Source organism: Mastacembelus armatus, chromosome 22 (assembly GCF_900324485.2).
Source record: "Mastacembelus armatus chromosome 22, fMasArm1.2, whole genome shotgun sequence".
Taxonomy (NCBI): Eukaryota; Metazoa; Chordata; class Actinopteri; order Synbranchiformes; family Mastacembelidae; genus Mastacembelus; species Mastacembelus armatus.
The window spans coordinates 5,732,317-5,750,648 of NC_046654.1; the positions used below are offsets into that span (position 1 = coordinate 5,732,317).

The 18,332-nt window shown below is 40.0% G+C and overlaps 2 protein-coding genes across 5 annotated transcripts in view; both read right to left on the reverse strand.

Moving 5' to 3' along the window:
- The window catches only part of fndc3ba (fibronectin type III domain containing 3Ba), an 83,834-nt gene extending 79,221 nt beyond the window's left edge, over positions 1 to 4,613 (reverse strand). For 2 of the 3 annotated variants that reach the window (XM_026302952.1, XM_026302969.1), the window contains exon 1: positions 4,506 to 4,613. The gene's annotated coding sequence lies outside the window, so the exon portion shown is untranslated. Of the gene's footprint in view, positions 1 to 4,093; positions 4,237 to 4,505 lie in introns of those variants that run through there. The other variant, XM_026302960.1, reaches the window with a different exon arrangement.
- An 8,769-nt stretch (positions 4,614 to 13,382) lies between these two features.
- ppp2r3a (protein phosphatase 2, regulatory subunit B'', alpha) overlaps positions 13,383 to 18,332 on the reverse strand; it is a 51,628-nt gene continuing 46,678 nt past the window's right edge. For both annotated transcript variants that reach the window (XM_026303438.2, XM_026303445.1), the window contains exons 3-13: positions 17,409 to 17,693; positions 17,114 to 17,217; positions 16,896 to 16,998; positions 16,656 to 16,730; positions 15,569 to 15,812; positions 15,079 to 15,127; positions 14,895 to 14,984; positions 14,628 to 14,803; positions 14,372 to 14,490; positions 14,065 to 14,171; positions 13,383 to 13,865 (exon numbers count right to left, since the gene is read on the reverse strand). In XM_026303438.2, the coding sequence (XP_026159223.1) occupies positions 13,769 to 13,865; positions 14,065 to 14,171; positions 14,372 to 14,490; positions 14,628 to 14,803; positions 14,895 to 14,984; positions 15,079 to 15,127; positions 15,569 to 15,812; positions 16,656 to 16,730; positions 16,896 to 16,998; positions 17,114 to 17,217; positions 17,409 to 17,693 (1,449 nt within the window). In that variant the 3' untranslated portion in view covers positions 13,383 to 13,768. The remainder of the gene's footprint in view (positions 13,866 to 14,064; positions 14,172 to 14,371; positions 14,491 to 14,627; positions 14,804 to 14,894; positions 14,985 to 15,078; positions 15,128 to 15,568; positions 15,813 to 16,655; positions 16,731 to 16,895; positions 16,999 to 17,113; positions 17,218 to 17,408; positions 17,694 to 18,332) is intronic.

Below are 18,332 nucleotides of genomic sequence, written 5' to 3' on the forward strand. Positions count from 1 at the left end.
TCTCCAAATTTTATATCTGTCATTTTGGACTGAAACTTGCAAAAGAAACTTTTAAGATACAAGACTGTTGTGGAGAGGAGCGGAGAGACTGGGAAAAGGAGAGGGGTGGAGGGAGATAGGGAGTAGAAAAGTTGAAAGGCTTCTTTTATCTTCTTCTGAATCAACTGTCAACAATGCAGGAAATTATCAAGGGAGACAAAAAAAACAGGGGAGACGGGGCTCGGGAGAACGAGAGAGACAGGGAAGGAGGGAGGGGGAGAGGAAAAAAAAAAGAGGAGGGTAAACATTACAGCTCTGTGCCAAGCAAACATGAGATGCTGGGATACTTCAACAAAAAGCCACCGTACATATGGGAAAGAAAGAGAGCCCAAGAAGAGAGAGCATGCAAAAGAGGAGAATGGGAAAAGGACAGGGGAGGACTGAGAAGACAGAAGGACAGGAAATGCTGAGAAAAAGAGTAGCAGACAACCAGCTTCTCCTGAGATTTAACATAAAGTTGTTCAACCCTTTTTTTTCCACTTCAGACTTTTAACACATGTAGTTCATTCAAAGTATATGTGAATGGTTTAATGCAGTCATTTGTAGATTAAACCGTGTCTGCACACTAAAGGAAATCTCCTAAATTCATACACCTGAAAACTGACATGAAAACTAACAAAACAGACAAGTCCCTAAGCTGTGAAAACACACTCTACAGCAGCAACCAGGAGGAGCAACCAGAAAATTCATCAGAAGCTATTTTTCAGTTTCTACCAAATGAGGACTGATAGTCAAGTTTTGTGTCTTTAAGTTTTGAGTTTTTAACTACTCTCACAAAAAAATATTGAATAATTAGTAGATTGATTGATCATCTTTAAAAAAAAAAAGTCAGATCCAGACCCAGTAATGAATAATAGAGGCCATTGTACCCAATAGTGCCTTCCTGCACTCCATCACGTCAAAGCAGCCACAGCTGAAACAGTTTTTAAGCAGACCAGTCTGTTTCAGCACAGTGAGAGCCCAAGGGCTTCACTGTGCATCATCACCACAGTGGGGTCAGAAAGACAACGGGAAGATAAACCACAGAGACTCCAGGTGTCGACCCCTTGAACTCACAGAAGATGAACAGCTCCTCATATCCAACCTGCCAATATGAAAACCTCTCATCACAGGCGAGTAATCAGCAAGCAGCTCATTCACTTGACCAAACCACACCTCAGCTACAGAAACAGTGAAGGCAGCAGTCTTTTTGGAAAACACACCTGTTACAGTTGGAGAAACAGATGGTACGACTGTTAGCACACTTTATATAAACTGCAGACAGGGTGTAATGCTGCACATAGCAGAGACAGACCAATTACTGGGAGGAAATATTCCAAATAGGGGCAGCTGATCAAGGCCAACCGGAGCATTTTAAGCAGTCTTGAGTATTATATATAACACTGCAAAACCTGCAGATGGTAAGTGGTGAATAAACTTTCTGTCTATCTGCAGAGGCTGAGCATGTTTTCTAAAGAATTCAGGGCTTATGCACCTGTTTTATTAGCTTACTAGTACTGTAACCAAAAGTTATTTTCATTATCAATTACTTATTTGATCTATAAATTTGAAAATAATATAGATCTTGATCCCATTCACAAAGTACATTTTGCCTTATAAAAAAGACAATTTTTTTTTTTTTCTCAGACCTTTTAGTCAATGACTTCCAAAATGTATAATCATTACTTCAAGTCTTTGGCAGTAGCGGCTTTAACCAGCATAAAGGTGTCAGGTTAGATCAGTTAAATCAGATCTAAGCCTTGAAAAAAAACAACATAAGAGGAAACAAATATTATAGAGGTTTGTCAGAAGCTGTCGTCTTGTTGATTTTCTCTCTTTCACATGCTCACACACACACGAGATCCAGGTCTGGATTGTCCTTTCTATGTAACTCTATAGCTGCTCCAGCTTCTTTTGCTGATACACAAGCAATTTTCAGTAACACTACCGCCCAAATAACATGTTCTAGGTTACCAGTCAGACACACATGCTCATGAACACAATGGCTAGCATCATCCTGCCCCCTCCCTGACCCCGTTTTGGCTAGGCATACCTGAAGGTTTTATTGGGCCAACACGACAGCAGACCACAAGCCGGTGCAGGAAAAGAGAATCTAGATTAAGCCTGAGGTCAGATAGAGACAGATGCTCTTGGAATCACGAGTCTTCATGAAACATGAAAACAACTTCCTCATTGTGCTTAGAATAACCTGTCTGAAAATATTGGAGGCAAATCATCTTACGCTCGCTACTAAAACACAGCCAGTCTATCAAACCTGGGTCACGACATTCTTAGTGTCAGTGTCTGCCTGCCAGAGTTGCAGTATTCAGTTAAAACACACACACACACACACACACACACACACACAAGGTTACAAATGGATAACTAAAAAAAGTGGGAAAGTGAGGGGGGGAGATAACTTGCTTGCAATTGCATCACTTTGAGCACAAATCCCTGCTTACATTATACTGTTGTACATCCTCTAGCACCACATTCCTGGCTGTCCACACAGTCAGCTAACCACAGATATGAAGTATAAAAGAACTCAAAAACTGCCATTAAAAAATGCACAAATATGAGTTTTCATCCAAATATTTTTGGAATTGCTCTACATGCAAAGATCAAGAGGACACGGCTTTCAAAATGTTTTAAATACTCAGCTATGAGCTTTGTTTACATTTTCATTGTGTATAAATGTTGAAGCCAAAGAGGCTTAACTTTCAGAGAACAGTATTTGCTAATATAAACCTTATTCATCTTATGTTAAGAAGGATATGGGTCAGTACTTAGCCCATGCAAAAAACACAATATGGCTTTAGAATAGTGATCTCAGCACCTTGAACACAGACCTTGAATGTAAAAAAAAGAGCTCAGCCTTCCCAAACCTGAGTTAGGGTCAGGCGTCAGCCTAAATAAGGCTCTACCTTCATTCAATGTCCCATGTCTTTTTGATGGCACTAAACAAACATTTGATTTACGCAGCACAGGGAGAATTCTTAACTCTAAACCTAAACACACCGTTTCAGCTGGCAGCCGATCTCTTTATCCCACCCCTTAAAGAAGTAGGATAAGGAGTTTTCATAGAAAAAAAAAACTGCATGGCCACATCAGCCTTTCACCAAAGGAAAGTCATCTGACGTCATATATTTGGGATCGGATGTCTCCTTTTTCTCTCTTCCCGAAAAAAAGTAAGCCTCTGTGTGTGTGATGTGTTAGGTTATTTTTTCCTCTAGTCTATATTCTCCAATGTGCCCACTGGATCCAGAGCCCACAGCGCTGAGGCGGGGGTGGGGGTGGGTTCCGAAGTCATAGCCCCAATTACACCCCCCGTCCACTGTTAATCATCATATCGTCATAATTAAAAAACCGTGTCCTGTTATTAACCTAAAATCTGACGCATCTTAAAATCTCCGACCTCACTGTGCCACATTACGTGCGTCCTCTTCACTGATGACTCAAAGCGCTTGAAACACTGTTTTTACGCAGACACGCATAGATAATCGATCGTTTCGAGACGGAGACCAATGTTTGATTTCCACGTCTGCATCAGAGAGACAGAGAGAGAGAGATTTGTCTTCCCTGCACAAACAGACACGTAGCTGTTTCTGGGAGAGTGGGAGAGAGACAGAGAGAGAGAGAGAGATGGAGGGAGAGAGGGAGAGGGAGAGAGAGAGAGAGAGAGAGGGGCAGACAGACTGGCTGGAAGGAATGCTAGGATATGCTGGAGTTGATTTTTTTTTCTCCAAAGCCTTTTTTTCTTGCATTCTACAAATTCGCACAAACTATATGGAAAGTCGCTATTACACAGCCGCTTTCACGGGTCTCAACAGTTGTCCAATGCAATATAACCTCCCTATAGTGTCAATTCAATGATTTCGCAACCCTCTCTGTCAAATCTGACTGTCTCAGCATCTTCCATTCCAAGTTATTTTCCAGCTATAAAAGTGCTCGTTTCCTGATTTTGAGCAGCTACAAGACAAACGACTATTTCCACAGAACAAGTCGCGACGCAACAACTGCGATTAGTTGCAGAAACAAGGCAGAGAGAAAGGCTTTTCTCCTGTTGCGCACTCACTCCATCTGAAGTCTTCGGAATCAAAAACACATTCTTTCGTGAAAGCTGAGAAATCGGGCCACAAAGCGCAGGCTCCAAACGCACAGCCCAAGACATTCACTCGACTCGCTGTGGAAAACTAACACAATCCTCGCTGTTTTGCCTTCTCCTTGTCGTTTCAGAATAAACGGGAAAATTTGCCCAAAAGTTTCGATTCAGCGCCCCCCCCCCTCCTCCTCCTCAGTGAAGCAGTTTTCCTTTTTCCTCTGCGCTGGCCAAGTGGCCCAGACTGCCGGCGTCAGCGCTCAGCTCTCCAAACTCTCTCTCACACACACAGAAGCGCACTTCGAAAAAGTTTTTCAGCATCGAATCCACGGTATTCTCGTTCTTTATGAGGTGGTTTGTACCAGGAAACAAGTGTAAAAGAACTCACCTCGCTGCAATAAAATAATCTTCAAACACACGAGTCTGCGCGTTTTTTATTCCCAGGGTCGGGTCTTGCTGTCTGCTTGTGCGGCGCGAGGCGTACTGGGAGACTCCGCCATGTCAATCAAAACGCGACGCACATGGAGGTCAGAGCCCGCCTCCTTCTTTTTTTTTCCCCTCTTTTTTTACCGTAATGCATGCTGCGCATTAAGAAAAAAACAAAAACAAATGAGTTTCTACCTCAGCGACAGAACGCAATAGTTAGGTTTGCTGACTTCACAAGCAATGAAGACACTGGTGATTTGAAAGATAATTTATGGCCCAGTTGAAGCTTCATTAGCCTAATATTATTAGAATCAATATTTATACAGTATAGTATTTAATCAGTATGGTATGGATTCATGATGGCTTGGTTTAGATACTGGTTTAGCCACTGAAGCTGTTTAAAACAAATATGTATTATGTATTACACATTTGTATTAGACATATCGTTGATTGGTGATTGTCAGCAGCAATTAAGTTGCAGAGAAAATCCACATTTAAGAATCCCAACCATGACTTTAAACAATAAGCAGGATACACAAAAATAACCACTTTTTAAAATATGTAAAACTATTACTTTTATTCTGTTTCAGGGAAAATGTTACTTATTGTGTCCTAAGAGTTTCTCTCCTAAATGGTTTTGTGGCAGAATAAAAAGGTGGGTTAACTCTTCTGCAAATAAAAGCAAGCTGAAGCCAGTTTGGGCTGGTTAACGCTTATCTTTGATGATGACACAGAATAACTTCATATCAAAACCTACAACTGCAAATGACCTGTGTCACCGAGCTCGCACTGGTCACGGCGACCAAATTTCAAATGTCAACATTGTGGGGAAAAAAAAACTAATTATGAACAAATATAATAAGTGCTCACTTTGCAATAAAAGAAATGTATTGTAATATATAGTAGTTTCTTACAGTCATAATCTGTACAAAGTGGTCTACATATAGCAAATTTTAAATGTGTTACGCGGGACAAAGCTCTGTCCCAGTACCTCAAAAACAACTTAGACAACAGGCCAAAGTCCCTCTGGTGGCTGCACTGAAACCAGGCATCCCTCAGCTGACTGGACCAAGGGTTACAAAAAAACCCACTGTGGCCTTAATAAAATTGGTGAAATAAGGGCAAATTTATTTTAGATATGTGTACTCTAAATGTCATGTAACTGATACAGATTCAATATTCTTGCTCTGGCTGCATTATAGCACAGTTACATTTATATACAGAGTAATTGTATCTGTGGTAGAGGTTATTTGGGCATGTTGGTGCTTGAAATTAAGTCATTAATGCCTCCAAGTTGATGTCAGGATCAGAGCATTGAAACTGCTAAGTGTCTCACTGCTGCATAATTTGAACATTAAATGTATATAGGAGTTTGAACAATCCCTCTAAGCAGAAAACAGTGTTAAAGTCATTCACTCCACAACAAGCCGCTAATTCAACTCACTGACATTTTCAAAATTAGCTCCTAAGCAGAAAATTAAAAAAAAAAACCTTTTAATAGACATGACAAAGCATTGCTCCATTAAGTTATTTAGTTAATGTTTCAACAATGAGCTACATAAGGAACATGTGCAAATAGCACAAAACAAACTGTTAAACTAACAATGAGATTTCCATCAGTTATGTATGTTTGTCTCCAACCAACTTCTTTCCTTGCTGTATTTTCAAGCAAGTAGACTTTGCCAAATACACTCATTGCCCCTGAGTTCTAGATTTCTCTCTGCTGTATCACGCACACACACACACACACACACACACACACACACACACACACACACACACACACACACATTCCAGCAACTGCACTAAAAAAACTGTCACTGGTGTAATTCCAAGCCAGTAATAAAAGGACAGGACATTGTGACTGTAAAAAAATCAGTTCAATTCATGTAATAGGAAGAAAAATCTTGCTCTTTATCATCCCCAGCAATACAACTCAGGTTTTAAACAGTGGGGCACAAACAGACTGTGGAGCCCCCTAACTGGTGAAATATGGTATACCAATGGAAATGAATTATTATTTGTAATGCATATTCATTGAAGTTTAATTATCCAATTGATTTTTCATTAACCATTTTTATTGCTAGGAATTTCAATTTCCTCTGTTAACACACAAAAACAGCAGGTGGTTTTATCCCAAAGTGACCGCATAGTCAGTACCTTGTATATACTAGCGAGAGAATATCTCACAGTATCATATATTTTAATCTCATATTATAATAGGGCAATATGTTGTAATTATATTGAGTTAGTGAATTTTCTGGAATTTCAGCTGAGTAGTGCAAAATGAGTCTGGCCACTTAAATTTATGAAAATGCTCTTTTAGTTCTATTTTTCAACACTATGTTTAGCACATTCGTGCTGAAACTGCAACAGTGTTCATGCTGTTAATGTCCAGTTTTTAGCTAATCCAGTGAATTAAATGCCTAACAAGTCAAAGTACTTTATCACATTGATCCAAAACTCCAATACTGCCATAAAGCAGTCTGGTTGATTGATTTGCAACATTGCTTTCCATTGCCTAGAACAACTGAAGATTTTAAAGGGATAGCTTAGGTTGCTTTAAGTTAGGCTTGATATGTTAATAGATCATTTTAAAAATGGCATGTACTTTTATTAAGGCAAATCCATCCGTTTGTATTCTTGTTCCTTATTGACCTCCTCTATATGTATTAATCACAAAGGAGGAGAAGCAGATCGGTTGGGGAAGGGCTTAGAAACACTTAAACAAGTGAGAAGTGAATTGTGCAACAAGGGCTGTAACTCAGTATCAGAAAGACGTTCCCACGATTTTGTACAGTGGAGACTGTGTACATTTGGGAGCCATGTATTATCAGTCTGTGAATGAGAAATCCCTATTGACTCAAACAAATCTGTTAACAAAGCTAAAGTGGGGAAACCTTGTGTGGAGTATTGGATCTTTACAGTCAGCCAGTCAGTCACGTTAGATTAGATCTGTAGAGAAGAGTGGCTGAAGAAAGAGTGGATAAGAACAGATCTTGGAACTGCAATGCAGCTATTTCCCCTGTATGTCAGGGCCAGGCCTCTACAACCACCAGATGTTTACCACCAACCCAGCTGCTTATGCTCCCCTTCTTTCTCCTGTCTCTGCCTCTTAGATTTTTCTCTCTGAGGCTCTCTAAAGCAAGCCCTCCCTGTAATAATGCACACTCAGTTCACCATAGGTCTTTCATGTAAGTAAAATGTTTCTTGCCATATGACAGTATGGACTGCATGCTCTCACAGCAGAGAGAAAGCAAAAGAGAAAGCAAGAAGAGCGATTGTTGGATTTCTGCCAGCTCTTTACTGTGGCTTTCTGGATGTTAATTATACCCCTGTGCCACGCTTACATGTGTGTGTGTCTGTTTATGTATACATTTATGTGTGTATGTTGTGTCAACATGATCGGGTGTGCATATGTTCACTAGAAAGCAGAGTGAAATGCAAGTCTGTGACACCAGGTGACAGAAGATAATGGGTGTCTGGCAGCAGAGAAGAGCTGGAATGAACATGGTGGTGTGTATTTGTCTGTTTGCGCCTGTGAGGTACGTCTTCGCATAGAAGTGAGGATGGAATTTGGCTCATCATGAGTTCAAAGGAGTCAACCCAAAGCTCTACGCACACTAACAAGAGCAGACATGTCTCTCTTTTACGCTCTCTATCTCTCTCTCTTTCCCTGTCTTTGTCTCTTTGTCAACCTCTCTCTCCCCCCTCCCCATCCACTTTTTCTCTTTTTTTCTCGGAGTTCTGCAAGGCAGCTGTTCAGACCATCAAACACTTCACCTATTTGCGGTATGCGTCTGCATGTCTGTATATCTCCACCCTGAATAGTGCCTCTCATTGGAATAAATATGGGCTTATATTTGTGTGTAAATGGGTTTGGAAAAATACAGGAAAAAAGTCTGAATGTGAAAAACTGGTTTTCTTCTATCACATCACCTCCTGAGAGTACACTGTTAAATTATATTTCATAATCTGACTTACAGTTTGTTACATTACATGACACCACAATACATTCTGTGATTGACAAATGATCAAGAACAAATAATGAAAGTGTGATTATTCTTTGCTTTTTGCCTTTTCAGCCGTGCTTTTGGTGTCTTTTGTCAGCGTTGATACCAAAAACTTATGTACTACTTCATATTTTTGAGGTAATATCTACCCAACTTTGGAAATGTTGAACTGTAAATTTGAAAGTTTGAATGAACTGGGGCAGGCATTTGAAACACTTTTGTATTACATCACTGAACAAGAGTGAGTTGTACAATACACCTCTATGTAATGTTCCTGATAAAAACTACATATAAATAGCTGAGACTTTGGTCCTGTTGGTCCTGTTCTAAATTTTAACTTTAACCGAGTGAAGGTGTTGAATAAATGGACAATGGAAGATTTCATCATCCAACATGAATGTTGTTCCAAAATTCACAGTACTTCATCCAAAAGTCCACCAAAAGTCAGAGGCTGACTAATATTAACATAAGTCTTCCTCTCGGGACCATGTACCGCTGAGATATTTCAGTCTGGACCACCACAATAGACCAATGGGTCATCTGAGACATTGTGGCTTTAAATATTTAGATATTGATATTTGGTGTTTAATTTTCCATAAATCTAGTGTCTCTGGTATGTCTGGTACACACTTTGTGGCTGATTAAAAACCCCTCTATGCCCTTGCACATCTCACTCTGTCTTTGATAAGGTGAAGTGTTTCCAGTTGCTTCTTCTCTCCTTTCATGACTTTTTCAGGCAGCTTTATTCAAAGCTGATGTTTCTGGTATCACTGGTATGTCTTTAACCAGGTATGTCTAGAACAAGAAAGACACTTAACTAAATTCAAAACATCTTTCTTTCTCTGCTTGATAAGAGGAAATGAGTCCAGTTGTTTCCTTGCTCCTTTTCCAGTCTGATTTATCTAAGGCTCCTCACTTAGTGTGGATTTGTGTTTTTCCTAACTGTGCCAATCATGTCATGTGTTCCTACTTACAGAACACCTTTCAGTCATGACATCACACAGTGGTCGGGTCACACCACCACTAGGTGGTGGGTGCTGGCAATCATGGCAGTGGAATGTCCATGAGTAGAGGAGGTGGGACTGCGGCTGGGTTGGCTAATTGCTTTGTCCCTGACATTTGGGGAAAACAAGCATGAGTGCCATTTCAAACAATAACCAGTCAACTCTGACCTTCGATGGGAGGCAAATTTCTCATGTACAAATCACAACCTGGTGGCATGCCAACTGTTACATCATTCTCAGGACAATCATTGCATTCAGAACAATAAACCCCCAGCAGAGGCTCCTGCCTGAAACCACCCTTGGTGTGCTGAGTTATATCCCGAAGTAAAGATTTAAAAGTTGAATACAAATCAATGTGATGTAGATAGTTAAGAGAATCTCTGGTGCGTGTAGATAGAAATGCATCTGTTCAAGCCTTATTTTTCTTCTAGCACTCACATAAGACTGACAGTAAAGACAGACTTAAGAATAGTGAAAATAAAAATCCAGATGCAACTTTACTTCATTGGAACAGGTGTTGATCATGTCAAATAGTATTTTGAAACAAAGGATTTTCTCTTTTTTTTTAAGTAATGGTAGAAAAAACAACTCTTGTGTCAGGGTCTGGCACTGGTATACCCTGTTCTGCAATAGCAGCCATGTGGTGAGGGCAAAGTTGACAAAGAGGGAGATGATGAAGACAACAGTAATAATGGAGGAGTCAGTAGTGCCAGATGGTACCACTCTGCTCCTGCTTTGTCTGATACACACCACTGCCTGCCTAGTAATGTTACTTGTCGAAAGCAGCATGAACGAAATCAAGGAGCAACTGTCCCAGGTAGCTCTAGTAGTATAAAGACCCAGGTAACGCTGCTGCTGTTTTAGAGGTGAGTGATCCTCAGTCAGTGAATGATTGATACTCATGTGGGATGATTGGTTGGCAAGCTTGGAAATCTCCTGAATATGTTTACAATGTGCCACACTCACCACAGACTTCCTGTTTTTGGCTCATGTGTGTCATGTCAACAGTGATGCTTGACGCAATTTAGTACACAGCTGTTTGCGTCATGTTTGCCAGTCAGAGTCCAAACTATGTAGGTGTGAGAACCCTTAACAAAACAAATCATTTTGTCCACTTGAAGAAAGCTTTACCTTAGCAATGACATAAAAACCCCTGCAAGCTAAAAAGGTCAGACCCACAGTCTGGACACTCAGTATTTTCAAATGTGGTAAAGTACAATCTACTGAGCACCAGTGCAAAAAAACACATACAGTACATTGTGTGTACACATAGAGGGAATAACAATATTATGTGTGTAAGAGAGATATGTGTATGTGTATCAGGGCATAGAGCAAGAGTGGATGTAGGTAACCATAAAAGAATCATAAAGAATCTCCAAGGATAATCAATATTCTTGAAACATCTTTATTTAAATTTCAGACAAAAGCAACAAATAACACTGAACAGGAGGAAGAAAGGAAGAAAGGAAGAAAGGAAGAAAGGAAGAAAGGAAGAAAGGAAGAAAGAAGAAGAAAGAAAGAAAGAAAGAAAGAAAGAAGGAAAGAAAGAAAGAAAGAGAAAACCATGCCAATATCATTCAGCATTTGCATCACTATCCCTACTCAAGTCTCCTCCGCACAGAGGAAGTAAATCAAAATAAAAGTCTTTTCTCTACTTCTCACAGTAGAGATATTTTAAACCAAAAGTCCTGCATGGCTTCCCTCCTTGCCTGATGCTGGACATGTGAGCACCAGGACACATTGCATAGAACCAAAAAGTTATCAAGATGTCCCATCACCATTAACAGCTCTTTTTAAACACTGTCTGGGTGGAAAGGTGTGAGTGTCTGTGACCCCAGTAGTGAAATCAGTCTCAGAGGTTCCCATATGAGATATAGCTCATATAGTTTTGTGATTGTCAGGTGGACGGCACTTTAGATCAGTCCTTCAGTGGAGTTACACTTAACTGAAAACTCCACCATGCGTCTAAACCATAAACACATCCAACATAATTTACCCCCCACCCCGAGCCACACAGTGGCACAGCAATACACCCCATCAGAATACATCAAAAATCAGAGCCATTATATTTTTACAGGCTCATTATAATTGTTATTATTATTAAAGTATATTTTAATACACAGGCAGGCACATTTACAATAACCATAGAGCAAAAAGAGGACACTCAAGGCCCTTAAGTCGTATTTCTCTCTCCATTTCAATAATGACTTTCAATAGTGTGGCGTGTGTGTCTCTGTCAGTAATGGAGGTATATGCCAGTGAATTTGAAGCCACGAAGGACAAGAGCTGTCCCATTTCTAATTAAAGAGTTATACAAGTACACACACATACATACACACACACACACACACACACACACACACACACACACACACTGACCGCAGCAAGACCATCCCCATGGTGACAACTATGACATATAAACAGCTTAAAACCAACAGCTACATATTGCTTCTAAAGCACACTCCTCTATGAGTGATTTATAAGCAAACACAGGCTCCTAGCTATTACGGTACGGGCAGTGTACACACATGAACTTGCCCTTGTGAGCGCAGCACAGCAAACAATAGACTTAAAGGATCAGTTCATACAAATTAACAGATACAATCTCATTTAGTGTTATGTAGCTATGCAAAAAGTTAGTTTAGTATTTTGTGTTTGCATCCATCTCAGTACAATGGGGGCAAATGGAATTACGGTTGTAATAAAATCATAGAAAGAAAAATAAAAACAAATTGACAACATCACATTTTGCCAGAAAGTGTGTCCTACTAATGTATTCTATAAAACTCAATGTCGGGACTGTTTACTCAGCAGTTCAGATGGAAAAATAAATTTTCATTGTGGTGAGATGGAGGCTCAATTTCCAGAGACAGACATCTCAATACTTTGGCAAACATAACAAAAACCTTCTACATAGCTAAAAGCACTAGAGTTGTGTGAAAGTCTGTTCTTTATAATTTGGGTTTACTGATCCTTTAAGAGGCATTCATTAATGTCTATTCAAGGGAGCTGGGACATTTGAATGTTTTATAAACAAATGGTATATGACAATGGTTTCTAAGTATAAGCTTTGGCATAAATGGCAAGTAAGAACTGAAGTATTTACCAGGTATATACACAATTAACCATGATGTGAAAATCATACAGTGGGGTGTGATGGGTAATTGCATGACAGGAAAAACTCCCAGCTGTCCAAATGTCCATATATTATTATAAATGTTACAGACGGAAATGTGTGGGAAACTCTACCAGAGAGTTTGATATGTTTATTAACATGCGTCATATTATGTGCTTATCTGTCACTGTGACCTGCTGAGAATTGACTCACTGAAGTGAACGGCTAGAATCCATGTAGTCAGAGACGTTTTCCAGGGTTTAGAAATGATTGTAAAGGGAGTCCAGAGGTGGAGCGCCGATAATGCCACACTAAGAATAGAGCAGCTCAAGCTGTGCAGTAAACTGAACTCCCACTTGGAAAGATTGGCCAGCCATTATGTATGATGCATGTCAGTGGTGACATGCAATGGCACAGACTGGCCACAGAGGGGTGCTGTTATAAACACTTTGAGTGTTACATGATTCCTCCCTGAAAGGACTAAAAGTTTAACAACTTCCTTTACAAAGAACACAGTGACGAGCTGCACAGGCAGCGAGTTTCTGATGGCAGTGACTGGCTGAACGTCGTATAACTGAGCAGCTGACTTTTGTGACTGTGGGTTTTGAATGGCAGTGTCTGTCACTATCATTATCTGTTTGTCTCCCTGTTTCTCTATTTCTATTTGTGTAGCTGACAGTCTGTCTGTCCGCCTGCTTTTAACACAGCAACAACTGAACATGTAGGTGATTGTCTTCTGGCAGGACTGTTTGTAGAAAACTGACAATGGAAACTACATTATTTTACAGTGAAGTGTTTTTTTTTTCTTCTTCTTCTTTCTTTTTGCTTAGTTCGCTCAGATGGGATAAAAAGGTGGAAGCAGGGACATCAATATCAATAATAATACAGATGCATTATTGCACCAGAACAGTACTAGTTCACAGTCTTCTGAGGAGACTTTGTAGTCACTGTATGTCACTGCAGATGCCATAACCTTTTTCTCTCTGTGTCTTTATGTCCAAGTGTTTGTAAATGCATCTATCCCAAAGGATCATCAATCACATGATTCCTGTCTGTTTTTCAGAAAGAGAGGCCCATGAATTCCAGGGAAGTTTTATGCTGACAGGTCTGATATGACCAGTTTTTCCATTTTATTCCCAATCTCTCCAGGGACATGAAGATCCTCAGATTCATAGTCATCATCAAATGACCTGGGAACATACACAAATAGTAGAAATGATTAATTGTTGCTGCATACACTTTTTATTTTCCTCACTAATCCAGCTAATATTCAGATACAAAAATTCCTTTCTTCCTTTAATGCACACTAAACTGCAGAGAACTCAGCCTACTGATTGCATTTCCATACTTGGAAAAACACATACGCATGTGTGAGTGTGTGTGTCTTACCCCTCATGTAGCTGTTCATTTGCAGTCTCCTCCGCCACTAGTATCTCATACTCCTCTGAGGCATATTTATCCCAGTCAGACGGCTCTGGACCTTCACTATCAATGTCCTACATTATTACACGCAGACCACAAGCATTCATGTTTTACAGGTAACAAAACATACATGAGTAAAACTTTACTTTACAAAACAGGAGGTACAAAGCAATAAGAACATAACTTTAAATATATGACCATGTCTAACATTGTAAAGTGTTGTTAGCTTTAAATTTTCAATATTAATGAATATTACACACATGCAGATTCATACCTTCTGCACAGCAAATGGGTCTCTCTGTTCATGGTCCAGGTATTTCTCCAAATTGAAGAAGGTGTCAAAGAATATGTGGGCCATCCGGCAGCGTTTCAGATCACCCAGGGTTATCTTACCTGGAGAAAACAACACATGCATGTGTAGATTTCAAATAGCAACATCTAAATAAGAATGGCTGGATGTGGCTTTCCAATATATTAGAACATAATTATTAAAATGGGAAAAAATCCACAGTTAGTAATGGGGCACTAACCAGGGCACTCAGGTTTGACGAGATCAAGCATTTGGCAGAGCAAATCCTGGAAAGGCAGAGGTTCAATGCCCATCCTTTCCATCCTCTCACACTGTTCTTCATAGAAATACTCCAGCTCAAACATGGACAGGACACCATCGCCATCAGTGTCCATGCACCGGAACCAGTACTCAATACTGGAGAACAAAGTAACAAATGCACATGAAGTTACATACAGTGTTGTCCAACTGGCATGTCAAATACTTATTTGGCAGGAGGACTCATAACCTGGTGGGATTTTTCTTGTCTTCCTCAGATATGAGGAACCAGACAAACTCAGCGTAGCTCATCCTGCCTTCCCTCTGCACAGCGTTACCCCTGAAAGAGAGACAGAACCATTCACAATTAATAACGCTATTATGGTAAAGTAATCAGCTCCTCCATGTTGGTTTGTGTGGGTCTTTCCACTTACCGTGTCACAGCCCCTGAAAACAATCTCTCAATGATTCTGTTTGAGGATGCTGTCAAAAGAGACAATGGGAAAAATAAGCAAATGTGATTTTTTTCAAATACCCAGAAACAAATGGAAACCCTTGCACATGTGGTACAGTAGCTTGTAGTTGCGTAAGTACTGAGTCAGTGGATAAACTGTCGGCTAAGGGGTCATACAACAGTGTAGCAGTGTAATGCAGTTTACATCAGATAACATGAAAGTGTTGAGCTCATGGACAAACAGCTATTGTTTTTAGCACTAACTAGTGGGGGCCCCAAAATGGAAAATAAACAAATTTATGTGCCAAATCCAAAGTGTGCCTGCTTTGGATTCTAGGCTCCATTGTGAGCCAACCCATATTAAATCAATGAGTTCAAAATTCCTTCTTGATAAAGATGTAACCTTCATGGATCTGTATGGAGTCATCTCAGCTGGGGGAAAACAAAACCTTAGTCTAAGTTGTGTTTACCGTGGTCATTGTATCTTCCCAGGTCTTTGTGATCAATGTACAGGTCATGGTCAGTGTCCAGCTCCCAAAACTTGCAGTAGATAACATAGAAGTGCTCATAGGAGAAGTAATCAGTGATCTGGTTGATGTCATCCTCCTCCTCCAGCAGAGCCAGAGTCTGTAGGAAGTTGCTCCTGCGCAGCTCCATCATAGTGATACGACCCGTCCATGAACGGTTCACTGTGTAGAATATCCGCTGGATCACCTGGGATAATAGTACAGAGTATCCAAATGGTAAAAGGCAATATAAATGAAAGTTTGAAATGTTTGATACAACAGCATCAATCAATCACTTTCTTTAAATAGGTAAAAACTACATGTTGATTAAGATATTTTGCAATTTGGGTCCTGAATGGTATAAGCATGTTTGTCATCTTCTAAAGTTAAGAGACAGTCCTGTCTTTCAGATTTGTTATACTCATTTTTCTTTGAGGGGGCTCTCCCAACAATGCACTCACAACTGCTATTTTCTTCTTCATTATAATCTTAGTGAAAAAGTCTTTAGTATACAATGGAAACAAGTGGGTCACTTTCCCTGAAACACAACACTTAGGCTGAGTAAAGATCAGATTAACACTGGTACATGGACCTCCCACAGCTACTGTCTCATACAGTAGCAGGTCAGCCGATGTAGAGTAGAGGAAGTCTCTTAATATGGACATGTAAAGGGGCCAAGGGCAGCTTCAGCAGGCTTGTAGGGGGCATCAGTGTTTCTGTGATGTCACTGCATACTAATGCATTCGGACATGACCTCCTCTTCATCTCCTCTATCAAAACTATACATACTTTTACAGCTTTTGCTTGATACATACTTAATAATATAATATAATATAATATAATATAATATAATATAATATAATATAATATAATATAATATAATATAATATAATATAATTGGATAATAATTAAGAAGCTGTGGCTCCTTTAAAGCCTATTCATCAGACTAGTAACAGATTCAGATTAAATGGCAGTTATCTTATTATTACACTAAAACAGTGATATAATTAAAGAATAAAGCACAGCTGGTATCCCTTCTCATGCTGTTTACCGTTGTTATGTAGCGGGAATGGAATTCAGGTGCATCCTTCAGAAATGTGAGCCCAGGGTGTGTGTCCACTATGTCCTAAGACAAACACAGGAAGGACCATTAAAAAATATGCAAATCACACAACTTTGTGGAAAATTTACAGATGACCGGACCAAGACTGGGTAATGGCTGAGTTGCTCTTTTGTTTTTTTTTTTTTGTTGTTGTTTTTTTTTTTAAATCAATGCTGGTAAGATATTTACCTGCAGTAGAGGAATGAAGTCCTCCTGCTCCAGGTAGTTACAGCCAGGTTTTGCAAGCAAGCAAATAAACCTTGATGCATCATCATGACAACTGTGGAGCAACCTTCAGGAGTAGAGGTGGGATGAGAAAACAGGAAAGGACACATTTCTTAATAAAACACGATGGGAGTTGTGATGTATTATTAAGAAGGGTTAGATGAAAATCAGGCCTATCTTACTTCCTCCAGGTTGCAATGAAAGAGTGAACAGACACAAATCCTGTCCTCTCGCCACCTGCTGCGTAGAACATGGGGGCCTTCCAATAAAGTGGACACCCGCATGCCTGAACAAAACAGAAGTAACAATATTTTGCCCTGAAAAATCAATTGCATACTTTTACTCCACAAACATCTTTGAGAAAACTCAATGGTGGCTCCATGAAACTGCATCCACCATAGAGTGGAGCAGGTTCAATGTAAACATTAGTTCTTCTAAAGTGCAGCCAATTATACTGTTTATTATTAATCTGCTTACCTTTGCAATTTTGCCCATTTCATATATGTCAGCCTTCTCCTCTTCAAACTCACTGAAGGCTGTCTCAATGGCAGCAATGGCTGCATCGTGGTTGGCAGCCGGGCCCAGGGCAGGGAGCCCACGAGGGTAGTAGAACCTGGGAATGTTGATGGCAGGGGGAGGAGGGGTGACTATCACCGGAACTGGTGGAGGGCTGGGTGAGCGTGGTGCGGGGGCAGGTGCGGCTGCGGTTGGGGCAGGGGCTGGTGGAGGTGTGCCTGGTTTCTTGTCTGGTTTGGTCTGAACCTGAAAAGAGGGAAGGGAGATGAAACATTTTAAAGGAAGAATCTATGAATTAGATTTTTCCTTCATATGTTCTAGGAAGCAAATCTTAAAATAGATGTAGAAAAGATGACCCCTGCTAGAACAAATCAGCACTCCTGTACAGCATCTGACATCCTGACAGCACACCTGCAGTCGATTTACTGCATTACTACAAATGTATATGTATACTTTCGCATACTTTTACTCCACAAACAGTATGTAGGACTTTCTTGCGCATTTTAAGTGAATGATTTCCTTACTTCAAAGATAACATTCTCCAGAAGTATAAACAAGACCAAACTTCACTTCAAAAGGACCCATGTTGGAAACTCCCAACCATGTAACCAAACATACCTTCAACAAGGGGCTTGTTTCATAATCTGTTAGTCACTATGTCAGTCAGCAGTCTGATTTAAAGTGCTGGCGAGAAAAGTTCCAGGTGGCCCAGGACTGTCGCAGTCAAGATGATGTTGGTCTTAACTTAATTTATCCTAATCTCTGACACCTTAATTACCTAATGAGGCAAAATAAATAACACACACAGGAAAAGTGATACTGTACTTCTGATGGTCGAATCAAGCGCTTTCATTTTAAATGCATTATTCTGTGCACACATTACCA